This window comes from Anolis carolinensis, chromosome 4, assembly GCF_035594765.1.
Source record: "Anolis carolinensis isolate JA03-04 chromosome 4, rAnoCar3.1.pri, whole genome shotgun sequence".
Taxonomy (NCBI): domain Eukaryota; kingdom Metazoa; phylum Chordata; class Lepidosauria; order Squamata; family Dactyloidae; genus Anolis; species Anolis carolinensis.
This window is the reverse complement of record NC_085844.1, coordinates 227422030-227438156: the sequence shown is the minus strand read 5'-3', so window position 1 is coordinate 227438156 and position 16127 is coordinate 227422030. Positions and strand designations below refer to the sequence as shown.

Here is a 16127-nt window from a genome sequence, read left to right as displayed (position 1 = left end):
GTTTTGATGGCTTTCCATGGTTACTCCTTTACATGACTCAATACATGGGTGCAATATTTTGAATCAAAATCAGGGAGTAGGTTCTTGAGATGAGACCATAATGTGATTGTGATGTTAGGATGGTGAAGTTTTATGTTTAAAATAGCAGTAAGATACATAGAACAACTATTCATGGGTTTTTCCAGACTACATTATCAAATGTTTTAAGAGAAGCACTTTACGAGATCAGCAAAGTAGTGAGCAAAGATCTTTGACCTACTTGAATGACTCTGCTCATTCTCCATTGCTGCTTCTGATCCTTTAATTTCCTCAAATAACACCTATGTGAAACCACCTCTCTCTTTCTTCAAAGTCCACTTCTTCTGAAAAGCCTTTTGTGTATGTCCTTGAGGTAGAATTAAACTGTGTAGTAAATATTAGATTCAACTTTGTCTTCAATTTTCCCAGAAACATCCAGTACAGTGTGCTCCAAACGCTTATGTTATTACCCTGCAGGTTTCCTTGACCTGCTTTATATCATTACGTGTTACTGTTAGGGAGTTTAGTGGGATATGAGCTGGGGGGCAAATTTCTAGCATTGCATTAACTTAAACACGAGTTGAGCATTCGATATACAGTTTAGCTATCCAAAGAAAAGTTTCCAAGGGAATGCAAAGGCAAAACATAGAGGAGTTCTGGGTGTGAGCGATTTTCAGTATTTTACTCCCTGCAGTGCTAGAAATTTGGGGAGTAAAGGAATGTTTTATTAGTTGCAGAAGAATACTTATGTAGGGGCAATGCCCTCCTCCCCTCTGTAATCCCATGAGGTTGATTAATGTGAAAGATGGTGCTCTTTTAAAGATCATCCAGTGATTTAAACTCTGTAATTTAGGCCCATCTCCTAATCATTACACAATGCAGGCTGCATAATATTATTGGGATTATTATAATTATATTTGTTTGTTGTTTCTGATCCAGGCAACCCCTGGACTGATCCAGACCTTCTTAATTTCTACCCAGCAGCTTGCATAGTGTCCATTTCAGAGCATCTTCTGGGATCATCCTGTGTGTAACTGTGCTTTCTCCCATGAATGCCTGTGATGCTACTTCCTCCCAATTTTCTTCACCTGGTGAAAATATACTCTATACTCATATAAGGACTTCATCAGATTACACTGGGAAGTATTCAAAAGAGTTCAGAAGAAGAGTTCAGTCTAACTCCATTCCATTTCTCCTCCCACAAATTGGGTAATCCTAACCTGAGAGCAACGGGTGCTACTTCATTAAAAATTTGGCAAAACATCTGGAGTTTTGAGAAAAATCCATTTCCTCACCTCTTCCTGATACATTGGAAAAAATGCTGCCCAAGACTCAAAAACTGCACTTTAACTAAAACAAATGTAGTGGACCCACAGAATACCAGATTTTAATTGTAGAACTCAGTGGAATTTAAGTTATGTGATGAAGTGGTATGTGTAGAAATTTTAGTTAACTCAAGTCAATTTATCCACTGGTCAGAGTAAGTACAGAACCTTAACTCTTATCAAAGAAGGAATCACCCCCTTCTCTGAGCAGAATAGCAAAACATGAGAGCTTGGTCCATTTCAGGAGAACCTAAAAGAAGCACTGAACCTCTGCCATGGCATCTCTTCTGGCCTTTTTGAATAACTGGGCAGGAAAGTGGCGGCGGCAGATAAGGGTCTTTCCCTTCTCCTCAGAATGACCCTCGTCTTATCCACAGGTCATATCAGAATCCTTAATTTTGGCCCCCAAACCTGCCCATATATTAGGTCAACTTATATATAAGTATGTACAGTGTTCAATAAAGTCCTGAAGGCATAGGCTTGCATCTCTTGTTCTCTAAAGTACAGAGACATTGGCAGCACTGTAGAAGTAATGAAAAAGAATAGTTACAATGAGGTATTTTGGACCTTCTCCCATTTCTTTCCAGCCTGAATGCATCCATAGCTATAAAATCAAACCAAAGAATCAATACAAATATTTAATGCTCCCTTGTGCTAAACCGCAAACCATTGTATGTCTGCTTTATTTTTTACCTCCCTTTCCCTTCTCAAATATATCTCTGTTCGGTGTATTTTTAAATTGTCTAAGAGGACTCCTCACCCAAACTGCTAATGTGTTGTGTTGATGGGATGCCAGCACCTACATTTAAAGAATAATGCTTTCTCATATTGATCTACTGTTTCAGGCAAGAAGAAGTGATGCTTAGTTTGGTATTTACTTTAAAAATTGATGGAGGGATTCATATCATGCTGCCTTCAAAACAGCAAAAACCTGAGCAAAGTATTTGTGAATTAGTGAAACGGTTTTCTACAGATTGTGTTTGATTTAGATCTTTGAGAAGCCACATTGCTTTAAAAAGGCTTATCAGCTTATTGAGCCAATGCCTTTTGGAAAGGGTAATATAGATTTCCTTAAGCGAGTATGAGCAATTCATAAAAGCCAAACAGTATACTTCAATTCTGGCACATATGGCATATTCTGCATTTTCAGTTTTGCTCATTTTCTGTCATTAGGATGCAGAAACTATGTTTTAAATTTTAATAAAAGAGCCAGGCTGTATATTGTAGTGTTCTTCGGTTGAAATGTTCATGAAGCACTCATTTTCTCTTGGTCTAACTTACCTTAATGGATTGTTGTGAAGATAAAATTGGGAAGAGACTATTTACCATGCAGCTGTAAAAGACAAAAAGTAGGGTGTAATGACTAATAAGTAATTGTGTATTACATATGATAATACGATTCATTTTCAGGCGTTGGGTGTGGTGTTTACAAAACACAGTTGCTGAATCAACAATTTGTAAGAAGGAGGAGTTTTTGCACTTTCACTGAGTGTTGCAGTGCTATTCCTGGCTCAGAAAAGAAATTCTAAGATGATCATAAATTATATTTTAGATTAAAACATACAAAAACATTGGCTATGTGAATAAAATGCTGTTTTATTGGAAAACACATACAAAAATACATGTATATTTTGAATGCAATAGTGCAAAAATAATGCCAATTTTATGTAGATTTTTACATTGTTGATCAGTAGAGAAACAGGAATTAATGGATGTCTAGATGGACAACACACACGTCAGCAACTGTTATTAATATTCCATTCTTTCTGAGTTTACAGACCAGAAAAATAACTTGTACAAGAATAAAATATTTAAAATGATAAGATCCATGGCCCTTCCACACAGTCATATAACCCAGAATATCAAGGCAGAAAATCCCACAATATCTGCTTTGAACTGGGTTATCTGAGTCCGCACTTCCATATATTCCAGTTCAAAGCAGATAATGCGGGATTTTGTTCAGCTGTGTGGAAGGGGCCCCAATTGTCCCTCCACATTTGCAGATTTGATTTTTGTGGATTCATGGATTTGATTAATATATTTTCCCTGGGCTCTTCATATCCTCTAGTGCAACTTTACAAAAGTTGAACTTAGAGTCATGCTGGAGGCCCTTCAGATTCCTAGAGAGGTGTTCTTTCAAGTAACAGTGCAGTTGACTATTTTACATTAAAAACTCAGTTGAATACACTTCATTAAATACCTTGGGCATCACCAGAGGCAGGACTTGCAAGTTGAAGCACCATGATCTTTTGGTTGGCAGGGGTGTTGATGACATCAGGTGGCACTCCTCTTGGCATTTCAGTTTCCTCCCAATAGCTGGGGAGGGAATGTATGTTTCCACCAATGGGGCATTTTACAAGTTCTTCCCAAAGTTTGGAAAATCATGTTTTAAAAATACGATGTAGTGTAATTTATTGCAAAGCCCGCCAAATATCTATTGTTGTTGTTAGCAAAGGAGTGGTTTCTTTCTGTTATCTTGTGCTCCCATGCTTTAAAAAACCTTTTTTTTAAAGTCCAGCAATTGGGGGAAAGAATAACAGGGACATGAGTTAATGAGCATTCATTTAACATTATCAGCCCCATATTTTACATTCTCCTCACCCTTATCCCTCTCCTCACTTGTTTCAGTTTGACAAGCTTTCATAGTCTCTTAATACAGAAATGTAGCCCATTGACAAGTGATTGAAATGTAAGGATTTGAAGGTCAAGTCTGTTGAAGTGCACAAACTTTTCCCAATGAATTTTGCTGACTGCTGTCTCCAGTCTGAGGACAGTGGGTTCTGGGAACTAGCCCAAGCAATTCAAACTATGCTATTGGCTCTGTCTTCCCTGTTTTCCTATTGTTTGCCCTAGACCCCTTCATTTCTCAACAGGAACTACTTTCCTTGATTAATATGTCCTGAACACTTCCTTTTTGCATTCTGCTCTGCCTTGGTCCTTCATTCTTGATTCTCCTTGTTGCCTTTGCTTCAAAACTCCTTTCTGACCTTTCTCTACTGAAACTGAAAACACCTTATAAATTACCATCTCACAATTCCCATAATCAGTAACTAACTTCAGCTCCATTTACGGAAATAAAGGCAAACTTGAGAAAAATGGACAGAGCCTTAGGCTTTTCAAACCCCAGTTACCACATTTCTCAGAGGGGCATATAAAGAAAAAGCATGGATTTTCTGTTTTTCTTGCCGCAGCTTCTCCAGAAAGAAGCTGCTTTGAACTACCTTTACAATCTTACAGCTCCTTCTACCTGAAAACATTTTCTGGGAGAGCTGAATGTTTGTGGTTAGAACTGGTTAGACTCTTAATGGGAGGGAAGTCTCCCTTAATTAGGTTCATTACAGCTATACTGATTCTTTTGTCTATTTATTTATGAGTCACTGTTTTTCCTACAGCTTCTTCTAGGTTTACTGCTAAATGGAACAAAACTGATTCTGTTTTTAAATGTATTTTTTTTTACATAACATAAGTTGGCGCCTTTCCAGTGTTAAGCAGTTTAGTCATTTCATTTTTATTTACTTTTTATGGTAAGAGTGATAAAAAATAATCCGAAATTTAGCAAAACCTTTTAGCAAACAACAAACGTCTTAACAAAGATTTGTTCACTTCAAACATTTTTTTTTGCATTTTCATTACACACCATATATTACATTTACAAATCAGAATGTGTGTGTGTGTATATATATATATATATATATATAAAGAGAGGGGGGAGGTGGAAAGGGATTGTATATACACACATACACACTTTTTGCAGTGACACACTGAAGGCAGATGATGGACCAGATACTAATAGCAAACATAACAAAAGGAAGGAAACCTTCAATTGGTACAAGAAAGTGTAAATTCTTTGGAATTAATTTCCAAAACCAGAGATCAACAGATGTTAGGTTGGTGTAAGTGGGTAGTCAAAATTTCTAATATGGAAGAATGAGGTTGTGTACCCTATTCAATCGCATTGGAATTTAGAATAAGATAACCATATATTCTGGTGTATAGAGATTCCTCTCTACTTGAAGGTGTCCTTCATTTAGAAGAACTGTCCAGTTCCAAGACCTGTTTAAAGTTAAGGAAGAGTTTCATTTCAGGTGTAGTAATTGTCTCCTTATTTGTACTATACCCATGAATTAGCATATATGAACAAGTTATGAATTAGCATATATGAACAAGTTCAAGTTATGAACAAGATAGGTTCTGTAGGTTTGTTCTTAAGTTGAGTTTGTATGTAAGTTGGAACAGGCACGTTTTTAAAGTGCAACTCCAACCCTGTGGTGTTTGTTTTGCTGTCTGTGCCCCTGTCTGTTCAGAAGATTTCACCTCACTTCCTATCCCTATGAGAATTGAATTTTGAAAAAAAAAATAGCTTGTTGTGGAAAGAAGGATTGGTGAGAAAACTTCAGTGGAGACACCTTCTCTCCATGGAAATAACTCTTCCAAGAGTGAATTTCCCTTTCTGGGGTAGATTTCTCTCACTTCCTGTTGTCTCACCTCTATTCTTAACTATGAGTCATTTGTTAGTCGGATGTATGTAACTCTGGGACTACCTATATCAGTGGTTCTCAACCTGGGGTCCCCAGATGTTTTTGGCCTACAACTCCCAGAAATCCCAGCCAATTTACCAGCTGTTAGGATTTCTGGGAGTTGAAGGCCAAAAACATCTGGGGACAGCAGGTTGAGAACCACTGACCTATATAGATATTAAAAGACATCTGTTTCCTCTTTTGTTTTCTTTCATTTCTTTCTTCTCTTTTGCTGCTGCCATCATCACCATAATAACTATTTCCTCCTCCTCTTCCTCCTCTACCACTTCCTCCACCTCCTTCTCTTCTGGGGGAAGGGATAAAGGTCCAGACTTCTTTGGAGGTATTACTCAAAAACTCAGTACAAGTCAGATACACAATCCCTCATATCCTCTCATATCGTCAAACTGATGGTGAAATGAGTAATTGTCCTTGTCATGTTGAGTTTAAGGGGGCTTAGAAAGCATTGATATGTCTCCCAAGTTCTAGCATGATGTTCAATGTTCCTTCTCCAGGTTCTAGGTAGTAGTGAGCAGGCATGTACATTAGTGCTGTGCTGATATTACATGCAATTTTTTTAAGGTGGAAGACAATTTTGAATGGCATGATGGAACCAGAGACACATATATTTGTGTTTTGACAACAAATAAAATGATAGGATATTTTTATATACAGGCAGTCCCCAACTTACAAACATCCAACTTACAAACTACTAATAGTTAACAACAGAAAGAGAAAATCACTCCTGAAAGAGTTTTCATGGGGAAAAGGTGTCTCCATTGAAGCTTCCTGGCCAATCTTTGTTTCCACAACAAGCCAAATTTTTCAAAATCCAGTTCTCACAGAAAGTGAAGTGAAATCTTCTAAACAGGGGTACAGGCAGCAAAACAAACAACTACGTTATCCAAAACTCTGTGTGTGTGTGTGTGTGTGTGTGGGTGGGTGGCTGGGGTCACACTTAAAAATGTGCCTATTCCAACTTACATATAAATTCAACTACAGAACCTATCTTGTTCGTAACTTGAAGATTGCCAGTATATAAAAAGAATAGGAACATCAGGTAGACTTTGGCTAAGTTGCTTTTTAAGAATCTCTAAATCTTGCTATATCACCTGTGCTGTAAGTTTCCAGTTGCTGACTTTGTGGTATTGACTGGTACTGAACACATTCTTTGATGTGGAGAAGGTTCAGAACGATGCCAAGAACTGAGCTCTATTTGGATGTAAAATAATGATGAGGCACAAAAAACCTTCGATGGCTCCATATGTCACGGTGGCCAAGAATCAATATTTCATTCCATTATCCCTAGACTCTTAAGGCCAGGACAAGAAATCTATTCCATTGTTTGGTTACCCACACATTATTTTGGATTGTATTCAACTCTCTAAATATTAGAAGTTGCTGAGAAAGCAAAGTAATCTGAAGAAGTGTTTTCATTCCAATCCTTTCTTGACACTCTGTATGTGTGTGCAAAATGGCTGTGCAATAATTTGGATTTTTTTTCTCCGCGCTTTTATTTTGGTCTAAGTGAGACAGATGATCTAGTAAAAAGCAAAGGCAGTGTCGTAAGAGTGATGAAACTAGTTGAAAGAGGAGGCTATTGCTTTTATCTTATCTTATGTATTTTATTGGTTGATGTTTTATTATGGTTTTACCTTTATATGTATTTATATTTGATGGATTTTTTGTGTTGGTATACTGTAAACCGCCTTAGGTCCACGTTCCAGAGAAAGGCAGGGTAGAAAAAGTGTGATGAAAGTGACTTAAAATCTCGTATGAATGTTCACTGTATATGGCTATATGCACAGGTTACATCTGCTACTTTTTGTTGTTGTTCAGTCTTGTTCTTTTTTTTGCCACTGGAAAAAATTGACTATTTCCAGACAGAGAACGTGTATAGCTGCAGCAACAGTGAGAAAGGATTGGAAGGAAGATATCTGTAGCACCTGTCAGAACGGAGTCCACAGACACCTAGAAGCTTGCAACCTTATGCAAACGTGAGATTTCACTTGTCAATCTGAACTAGAGTAGTCCCACAAGTGTTGACTAAGCAAGATTTCGTTGGTTCAGTGGGTCTACTGTAGTTGGGATAAACAACTGGATTGAACCAAAGAAATGTAAAAGCACTGTATTATGAAGACTCTAAAATCTAGATACACAAAAAGCCCCACTTCTCTCAGGAATGCATATTTAATAGGTCATGCATATAGTTTTTTGGGGAAGATAAATGGCGTCCCAATGTTAACCAGGTAAGGGTTTTTATTTTGAGCCCCGAAAGATATTGACTGCTTAGTCTAGTTTTTTCTATTTTCTGCAGAAATTTATTCATTGCAGAAATGAATTGCAGAAAAGTACTCAGGATGTGAAATCCATCCCAATGAGGGCCCACAAATTTTTCCAACTCTTTTTAATTGTGAATATGATATCGTAGTAAGCACATCATACTAGCATGGCTTCAGTGCTTTATACCAGTAAGAGCTAGGCATATCATAAATGACAGCAAGGGTGAAAATGAGTTTTAAAAAAAACATCACTGTCAAATAACAAAGCCTATTTCTGCTAAGAAAATATGTAACGTACTTTCTCAGAGAGAATGGTAAATGGTGCCCCACTGAAATGAATGCAATTAATGTTTATTAGGACAAGCTGGTTGTTGGCTTCCAAAGTGGAAGCTTACACTGTTGAAATGGAAACAGTAATGTTGAGTAAACTGCAGTCATCACCAGAAAGGGACCATATATTGATTTATTTGCATGGAGCAGGGATGTGAAACATATGGCTCCTCACGTTACTAAGTCAGTACCTTTTGTTGGATTGGGTTTCCTAGTTTCTCTGACCTTTGCCTGTGATGGTTAAGGCTGATGGAAGTTGCAGAGAAATAACATCTGTGTTATTCTATTCCATAACCTCCTTGTAGAGTTCATTTCCTAATTGTTTGAAAGTGATCATTAGATACCACTGTTGATCACTAGCTATTTGCAACCTGCATTATATATTTGCTAAACAAGATCTGTATCAACTCCATTTTCTGTATGATCTCTAATGCACTGTTGAACATGAGGCAGGTATTAAAACAACTCTGGTGTATGGGAGTTATGTAAAACATTCTCGGAGAAGGGAAATGTGAGCATTTGGTGCAAAAGGTGAAAATGAAACACCTCGATACCATGCCTATCTAGTAGAAAATTGATCTATCACTGTCTTCTCACTACTATCTTTTCTGCCACTCTGCCTCCAGCTTTCTTTGGAAAGTACCTAAACGAATATAATGGTTCCTATGTGCCTCCTGGCTGGAAGGAATGGGTTGGATTATTGAAGAACTCTCGTTTTTACAACTACACGCTCTGTAGAAATGGAGTGAAGGAAAAGCATGGCTTTGACTACTCAAGGGTAGGTTCTCTTGATTTATTTTAGTTTTTCTCCCCTTGGCCACGACTGTGAGAATAATGCAGATGCTTTATGGCTTCATTCTAATTAAAGTATTTGTTTCATATTTGAAAGCCACTGCTGGCAATATCAGTTGCAATCCATAAACCTGCTCCTTTAGACTGTACATTATCGTTTTACTTCTAGAGGGATGTATAATTTAAAATTTATTTAGCAACAGCAGGCAGTTCCTGAGACGGTAAACACTCCAGTATGTCTTACCAGCTGGGAAATAGATTGGATTGTAGCTTGACTCGTATTCTATTGACTGGTGTTCTGTACTTTAATTAACACAGAGAGGCATGCTCTGATCTGATGCATGCATGTGATTAATTCTCTTTATTGCAAAACCACTGTTTCCATGGCTGTGGTATGCAGATTTTGAGAAACTCTTAAATCTATCGGTAATCCAGAAATTCAATTAACGTTTGGTTACAATATTATGAAAGGAAATTTAGAAACTCAAGCTGTGCTGCTTTGCTAATTACAAAATTGCTTTAATTCTAGAATGTGTACTGATCACATAGTGGTGCCTTCTGGTTTCATAAAAAGTGGCCGAGATGGGACGCCCACTTGTTGTCCAGATATCCAAAACCTATATTCCATAAACCTTAATTTGCATAGGCATGTTAAAATGTATCCTGAACTTTCAAGTCCTTTGAGATGCCTGTGACTGGACCTGTTACCTGCATAAAAGAACTTCATTGCTGAGATGTGACCTTTTCCAATTGCTACTTTTGCATCTGATTAAATTAGAATACAGAAAAACAAGAAAAATCAGTATTACCATCATACTTGAGGTGCTGACGTAGTATCATCAAGAGATATCATTTCTCTATTTTCCTAATATAACTTTTCATTAACTATAATTTCCGCTTCCAGCAGCAGTAGCGTTGCTTCAGAGATTATTTTAATGATTTTCAATTTCTTTGTGTATTTATATATCCAAAAATAGCATCCCTGCTAGCAAAAGAATTAGCAACCCATTGGTGCTATTTTGAACAATTGACCTCTTTTCTTTCTCTCTCGCACTCCTCTCTTGTTTTTTGTAATCCCAGATGTCTTAAGTGCCAAATGATATGCAATCAAAATCCAGTAGAATGTTCATATTCAGTTATATTCTTTTGTCAAGTAATGCTGTTATTGCTATTCAGACCTCTACAATATTTTGCCATTACAAGGCTTCTTTTTTCTGCACTGTACAACGATAGTTGAATTTTCAAAGAAGCTTGTGATGGTTCAGTCATTTGACCACATTAGATGTGCCAAATCCCAGGGGCATGAAACAGCATAGAATGCAAGAGTGCACGAATCCAAACACAGTTAATATATCTGTAGTTGTGACTGAAAACATACAGTTGTTTCTTTATCCACATAATGCACTCAATACATCTGACCTAATGAATAACTACACTGTCTGTATCAGGTTTTTCTGAGCATTTGGAAATTGATCATCACTTGATTCATTTCTTTATGACATGTGTTTCATTGTACCACAAATCGGCACAGCTTTTGTTGTCCTCCCATGTTGGTGACATCCTAGCCTCATTACCAAAGCCTTCCCACATTTTCCCAGGCTTATTTTCACTCACATTTTTGGCTCACTTCTGTTGGCTGTGCAGGACATTATGCACGCAGCAGTGACATCACCAGGGATGGTATCACCCAGGGCAGTAACTCCTTGAGTCACCCCCATAGACCTTCTCCCATATTAGACCATATCACAATATTGTAGTTAAAATATTAGAAAATTTGACAAAACCAGTGACTATTTTTTAAAACACCATCAGAAACAAAAACAATGGCACATGCCTGCATAGCGCATGCAGATGAAACCACATGATTCAAGCATCACTGTAATTCGATAATACTGACATCTCTGAATGAAGTAAATGCATAGTTAGAAGATTCAAAAAAGAAATTAGCATAAAGCTTTAGCTGTGTATGCATATTGATAACAGGACATGTAAGATAAGTTTACAAAAATTGTTTTTGTAGTAATTTCTAACTACAGGGATATTTTATAGAAAATTAATAAAGTTCTGCACAAAATTGTTATAGATGGCCATTTTGGTGTCAGCCCCCTCTCATGGTGTCACCTGCTGCATTCTTCACCCACCTAGTTTCACCACTGGCACAGAGAGCCATCCACACCATGAGGCCACCATGTAGAAGACTAGCAGCACCTTTTCTGGGTCTTTGCAACACAACTCCTTCACTGCCTTCTTCCTGTTTTTTTACCTACTTCCCTTCATGGACTTTCTCACAAAGCTAACACAATGGATCTTTGCCTCTCCAAAGAAAAAAAACCTTCCAAGGGAAAGAAGAAATGGGAAGCAGACAATAAAACTGCACAGGAGTGTGTGTGTGTGTGTGGGAGGGGGGGGGCGCTGAAGTACGCGTGGGTAGGGGAACAAGGGCAAGGAGCAAAGCCTGCTCTGGTCTTTCATGCCTGCAAAACCTCAAACGGAAGCTTAAAGGACTATTAGTCTAGTTTGATTTCAGATCCAGATTTTTCTTCTCTCCAAACGAGTCCCATTGAAGTCCCTGGAAGATTATTGCTCATTGCATTTGGGACCTTTTCCAGAGGCACAGTTACGAAGTAGCAAGACCCACACCATTGTTGCTGTTTATTTCCAAGTAAACTATGTATGGTGGCAGAGTAGGTTTTTGTGAATTCCAGCCTAATTCATTAAATGCAAGTAGCCTGGAGTCCGGGAAAGTTTATGCAAATAAAACTATGAGGATGTGCCTGCTGGGCTTTGAGCTCCTAGCATGCATGCACTACTTGCTGAGGTGTGAAAGGGGGAAATCTTGGGTTTTATTTGGGTTTTTTTCTTCTGTTTTCTTCTCTAGTTTCTTGGAGGAAAGGAGCTGCTTTCCCCTTGAGAGAATTCTGTGTAGGAGCCATCCTTTTGGGGAAATGTCTCAAGTCTCTGGTTTGCTTGTAGAAGACAAAATTGGAAAAATAGCTGAACTGTGGAGGGATTGCATGCACACATTTCCTTCCCTCCCCAGCAGGAGAGGAGATGTAGACCGCTTCCTAGGAAGGGAGGAAAGATTTGGTGCTGTGAGGCAGAAAGCTCTATCCCATTCTGATTCACATGTTGGAGGAAAAGCTAGAGACAAGAGGGTGGTCCAACTAACCAGGAGTTCCCATTCCTTAGCTATGTGCTTCCCATAACTCCTTAAATTTCCTTTGTGGGAAACAGAGTGATCAATAAGCTGAAACAAACACACATTTTATTTTCCTTTCACATTGGAGGAAGCTGCATCCTGTGTCCTCAATCAGACAATGTGCCCGCAAGGTTTAACCCAAAGTATATGCAAAGGAAGTTTCTATTCTTAATAAAAAAGGATTATGCCAGGCCAGTGAGGCGTCATATGGTGATGAAGCTGTGAGGCACATGGGTAGTGGCACAATCACAGGATCGGCATACAGCATTATTAACACCCCAAGCCACTGCCTGTTTGAAAGAATCAAAACAGTTCAAAGAATATGTGAAAGCGTACAGGACATACGTAATTGGAACAGAGGGAACATTTATGGTAAATGAACTGAATAGCCACATCGATTTAACACAAAAAAAAAAACATTTTTGAAGAAATTGCTGGAGCACTTGGAAGTGAGTTTATATCTCAGTGTGCATTTACTGTAGTGCTGCCTGCTAATTAAGACAAATCTGTGTGAGGTTGCTATAGTACAGCTGGAAGTGATTTCTGTTTTCCCAGATCATCTTCATATAAGCCAAACCTCAAGAAGGAATAAGCAGATGAAAGTTGGAGGGTGGCTGTTAACTGTGGTACAATGGCATAGTTACATAGAAGTGACAAGCCAATTGGGTTGGTCTGTTATTGCCTGCCCAACCCTCAGTTCTTGTCATATGTTGCTTCACAGGGGCCACCTTTGCAACAACCCTGTTCCCCAGACTGCTGTTTGCATAATAACATAATTAGCCAATCAGCCAGCATCTCTTTGTGGAGGATGAGGCAAGTGGGCAGCCGTGGTTGTGACACCTCTGTATCTTCCTTACCATTGGAAGAAGAGGATGAGAAGATACGGATGATGGTGGCAGAGGCTCTAGTTGCTTTCACCTCACTCCCAAGAGACAAGGAGATGGGGATGGAAACATAGCTATCTTGAATGCTAGTGGAGCCAAGCAACTTTGGGTTGGAAAATAGCTTCTTCCAAAATTATTTATTTCATGACCTGCTTATCTATGAGATTGAACAGCTTTAAAATATGGGTCAGGAGTTGTAGGTGGCAATTTATATATCTTCTCTGAGGTTCTGCAGCCAGCTTTGTACTCTAGATGGCCAAGATCAGTGCAGACCACACAAATGTTGAAGGAGAGGTTGAAATCCCCATGGTCCCTCTCCCAGGAAAAGAGTTCGTTCCTTCTGTCCCCAGCCTAGCACTTTGATGTGCCATTTATGGTGTTGCTTATTGCTTCAACATGCAAGACATGGCCTCAGCAAAATCAAATGCATTAAAGAGGGCTATGGATATAATGGATCTGCAAAAAAATGAGCAGGTCAGAAAGCAAATCGAGCCTGAACTCCTGCAGGAAACTAAAAAAGTATTGGATCTTAACATATTTTGACAGTTAAAATAAACCCCTTTTTATAGCTCTACTTTATTTTGAAAAGTTGACAAGATAAATGGAAAATGTAATATAGAACAATGTAAATAGTTACGCATAGCTTGTAGTCTATAGTTAGTTATCCTGGAGTGACAACGGGGAGTCAATTAAATAGACTGTAAAAAAAAAGTATAAGGTGCTGTCACAAATTGTAAATTTGTGTTTTATATATGTTTACCTAATTGTTAATATCAATATTGAAGAAGATGTCTATCTAATTCCTTTTTATGTGTATATACATCAGCTGAAATCAATTATAAATAATATGATTGAAAGCTGAAATAAAAATTAAATTAAAAAAGAAAGGAAAGGAAATTAAGGCTGAACTCCCTCAGGAAGTCAAAACAACTAAATGGAGGATACTGTACTTTGGACATATGACAAGATAGTATAACTTATTGGAAAAAGGGATAATGCTCTGTAAACTGGAAGGAAATGGGTAAAAGCTCACTACAGGTAGATTGATTCAATTAGAGAAGCCACAGCCCCAAGTTTGCAAGATCAGAACAGGACCATGAGTGATCTTGGAAGTCTGTCATGCATAGAATTGTTATGATTTCAGAATTTATGAAGATCCAAAACACAACAGCCCCCACTTATCTAATGTGTCTCAATTAGCAGGGAGGAAGGGATGGCAAAAAGAAGGAATGTCAAATGCATTTTATGAAAGAATATACTGGGGGTTTTTGTTTGTTTTTTGTGTCAGGAGCGACTTGAGAAACTGCAAGTTGCTTCTGGGGTGAGAGAACTGCCGTCTGCAGGGACGTTGACCAGGGGACACCCAGATCTTTTCTGTGGGAGGCTTCTCTCATGTCCCTGCATGGGAAGCTAGAGCTGACAGATGGGAGCTCACCCCACTCCCCAGATTCGAACCACCAACCTTTCAATCAGCAGTCCTGTCAGCACAAGGATTTAACCCATTGCACCACCAGGGGCTCCTAACATAGTTGATTCTCCTGTAACAATTTCAAAACAGGGATGGGAAATTGCCATGGACCTGAGGACTATTTTCTACCATGGGTACCTCTCTGTGCCACATGGACTACCAACCCACACACACACACACACTAGGCAAGTTAAACAGTGGGAGACAACCTGTCTTTTGAATGGTCAAACACCTCTCTTGGAGCCTTCCAATCAGGCATTTTACTTGGTTGGGTGGGTGGTATTAAAATGGCACACTTTGTCCACTCTTGGTTTAGGGGCACAGATCAGTCCCCCTAATTACAACCCAGTAGCCCTGTAAAAACTTGTAAGATTGTATATTTAAAAACAGATAGTTTTAAGGTTTGTTTCTTGTTTGTCTGACTTCAAGTCATTTCCATCTTATGGTGACCCTGGGTTTTCTTGGCAAGCGTTGTACAGAGTGGATTTTCCTTTGCTTTCCTCTGAGGCTGAGAGGGTGTGTGTTGCCCAAGAACACCCATTGGGTTTTCATGGCTGAGCATTGATTCAAACCCTGGTCTCCAGAGTTGTATTACAACATTCAAACCACTACACCACGCTGCATTTTTAAAACCCAGGATTGCTCTGTGGTCTCATTAGATTCCCTTAGATGGCTTTTGATGTTGTCCTGCTAAACATTCTCCTTCTCATCTTTTTTAGGATTATCTGACTGACTTGATCACCAATGACAGTATTAGCTTCTTCCGAATTTCAAAGAAGATGTATCCCCACCGGCCAGTTATGATGGTTCTCAGCCATGCAGCTCCTCATGGTCCTGAAGACTCAGCCCCTCAGTATTCTCATCTTTTCCCTAATGCTTCTCAACACATGTAAGAAAATAATGTTTTAAAAAATAACCCACAATTTTGTGCATTTCTTTTTCCTGGATTTCTGGTGCTTTCGCATAAATGTATGATATGTTGCAAAAGTAGAAAGCATGGTGTTTTAAAATAGCCCAAAATCTTCCCCCACCACTCATAATTTGCTATTTGGGAACATTTTGCCATTATGCAAATTCTCCTTTTACAGAGATAAATATTTTATTTTGAGCAAGAAACTAAAAAGAAAAAGAAAAATGTGCAGTCCAAAGCAATATACAAGCTCTCTTATTTCCTCTCTCTCTCACACACACACACATACACACACACAGCATCCACCTCAAGGCCACCTAGTACTTTGCTCTATTAAGAACTCTCTGCTCCTTGTAGGCTTCTTGTAAGATACAAGAAGCAGATAATTTTGCGTTTGTCTCT

The 16127-nt window shown here is 38.5% G+C and overlaps 1 protein-coding gene across 3 annotated transcripts in view; it reads left to right on the top strand.

Annotated features, from left to right (window-relative positions):
- sulf2 (sulfatase 2) overlaps positions 1–16127 on the top strand; it is a 364375-nt gene that overhangs the window by 286034 nt on the left and 62214 nt on the right. For all 3 annotated transcript variants that reach the window (XM_008110106.3, XM_008110107.3, XM_003220618.4), the window contains 2 exons: positions 9099–9250; positions 15535–15704. In XM_008110106.3, coding sequence (XP_008108313.2) covers positions 9099–9250; positions 15535–15704 — 322 coding nt within the window. The remainder of the gene's footprint in view (positions 1–9098; positions 9251–15534; positions 15705–16127) is intronic.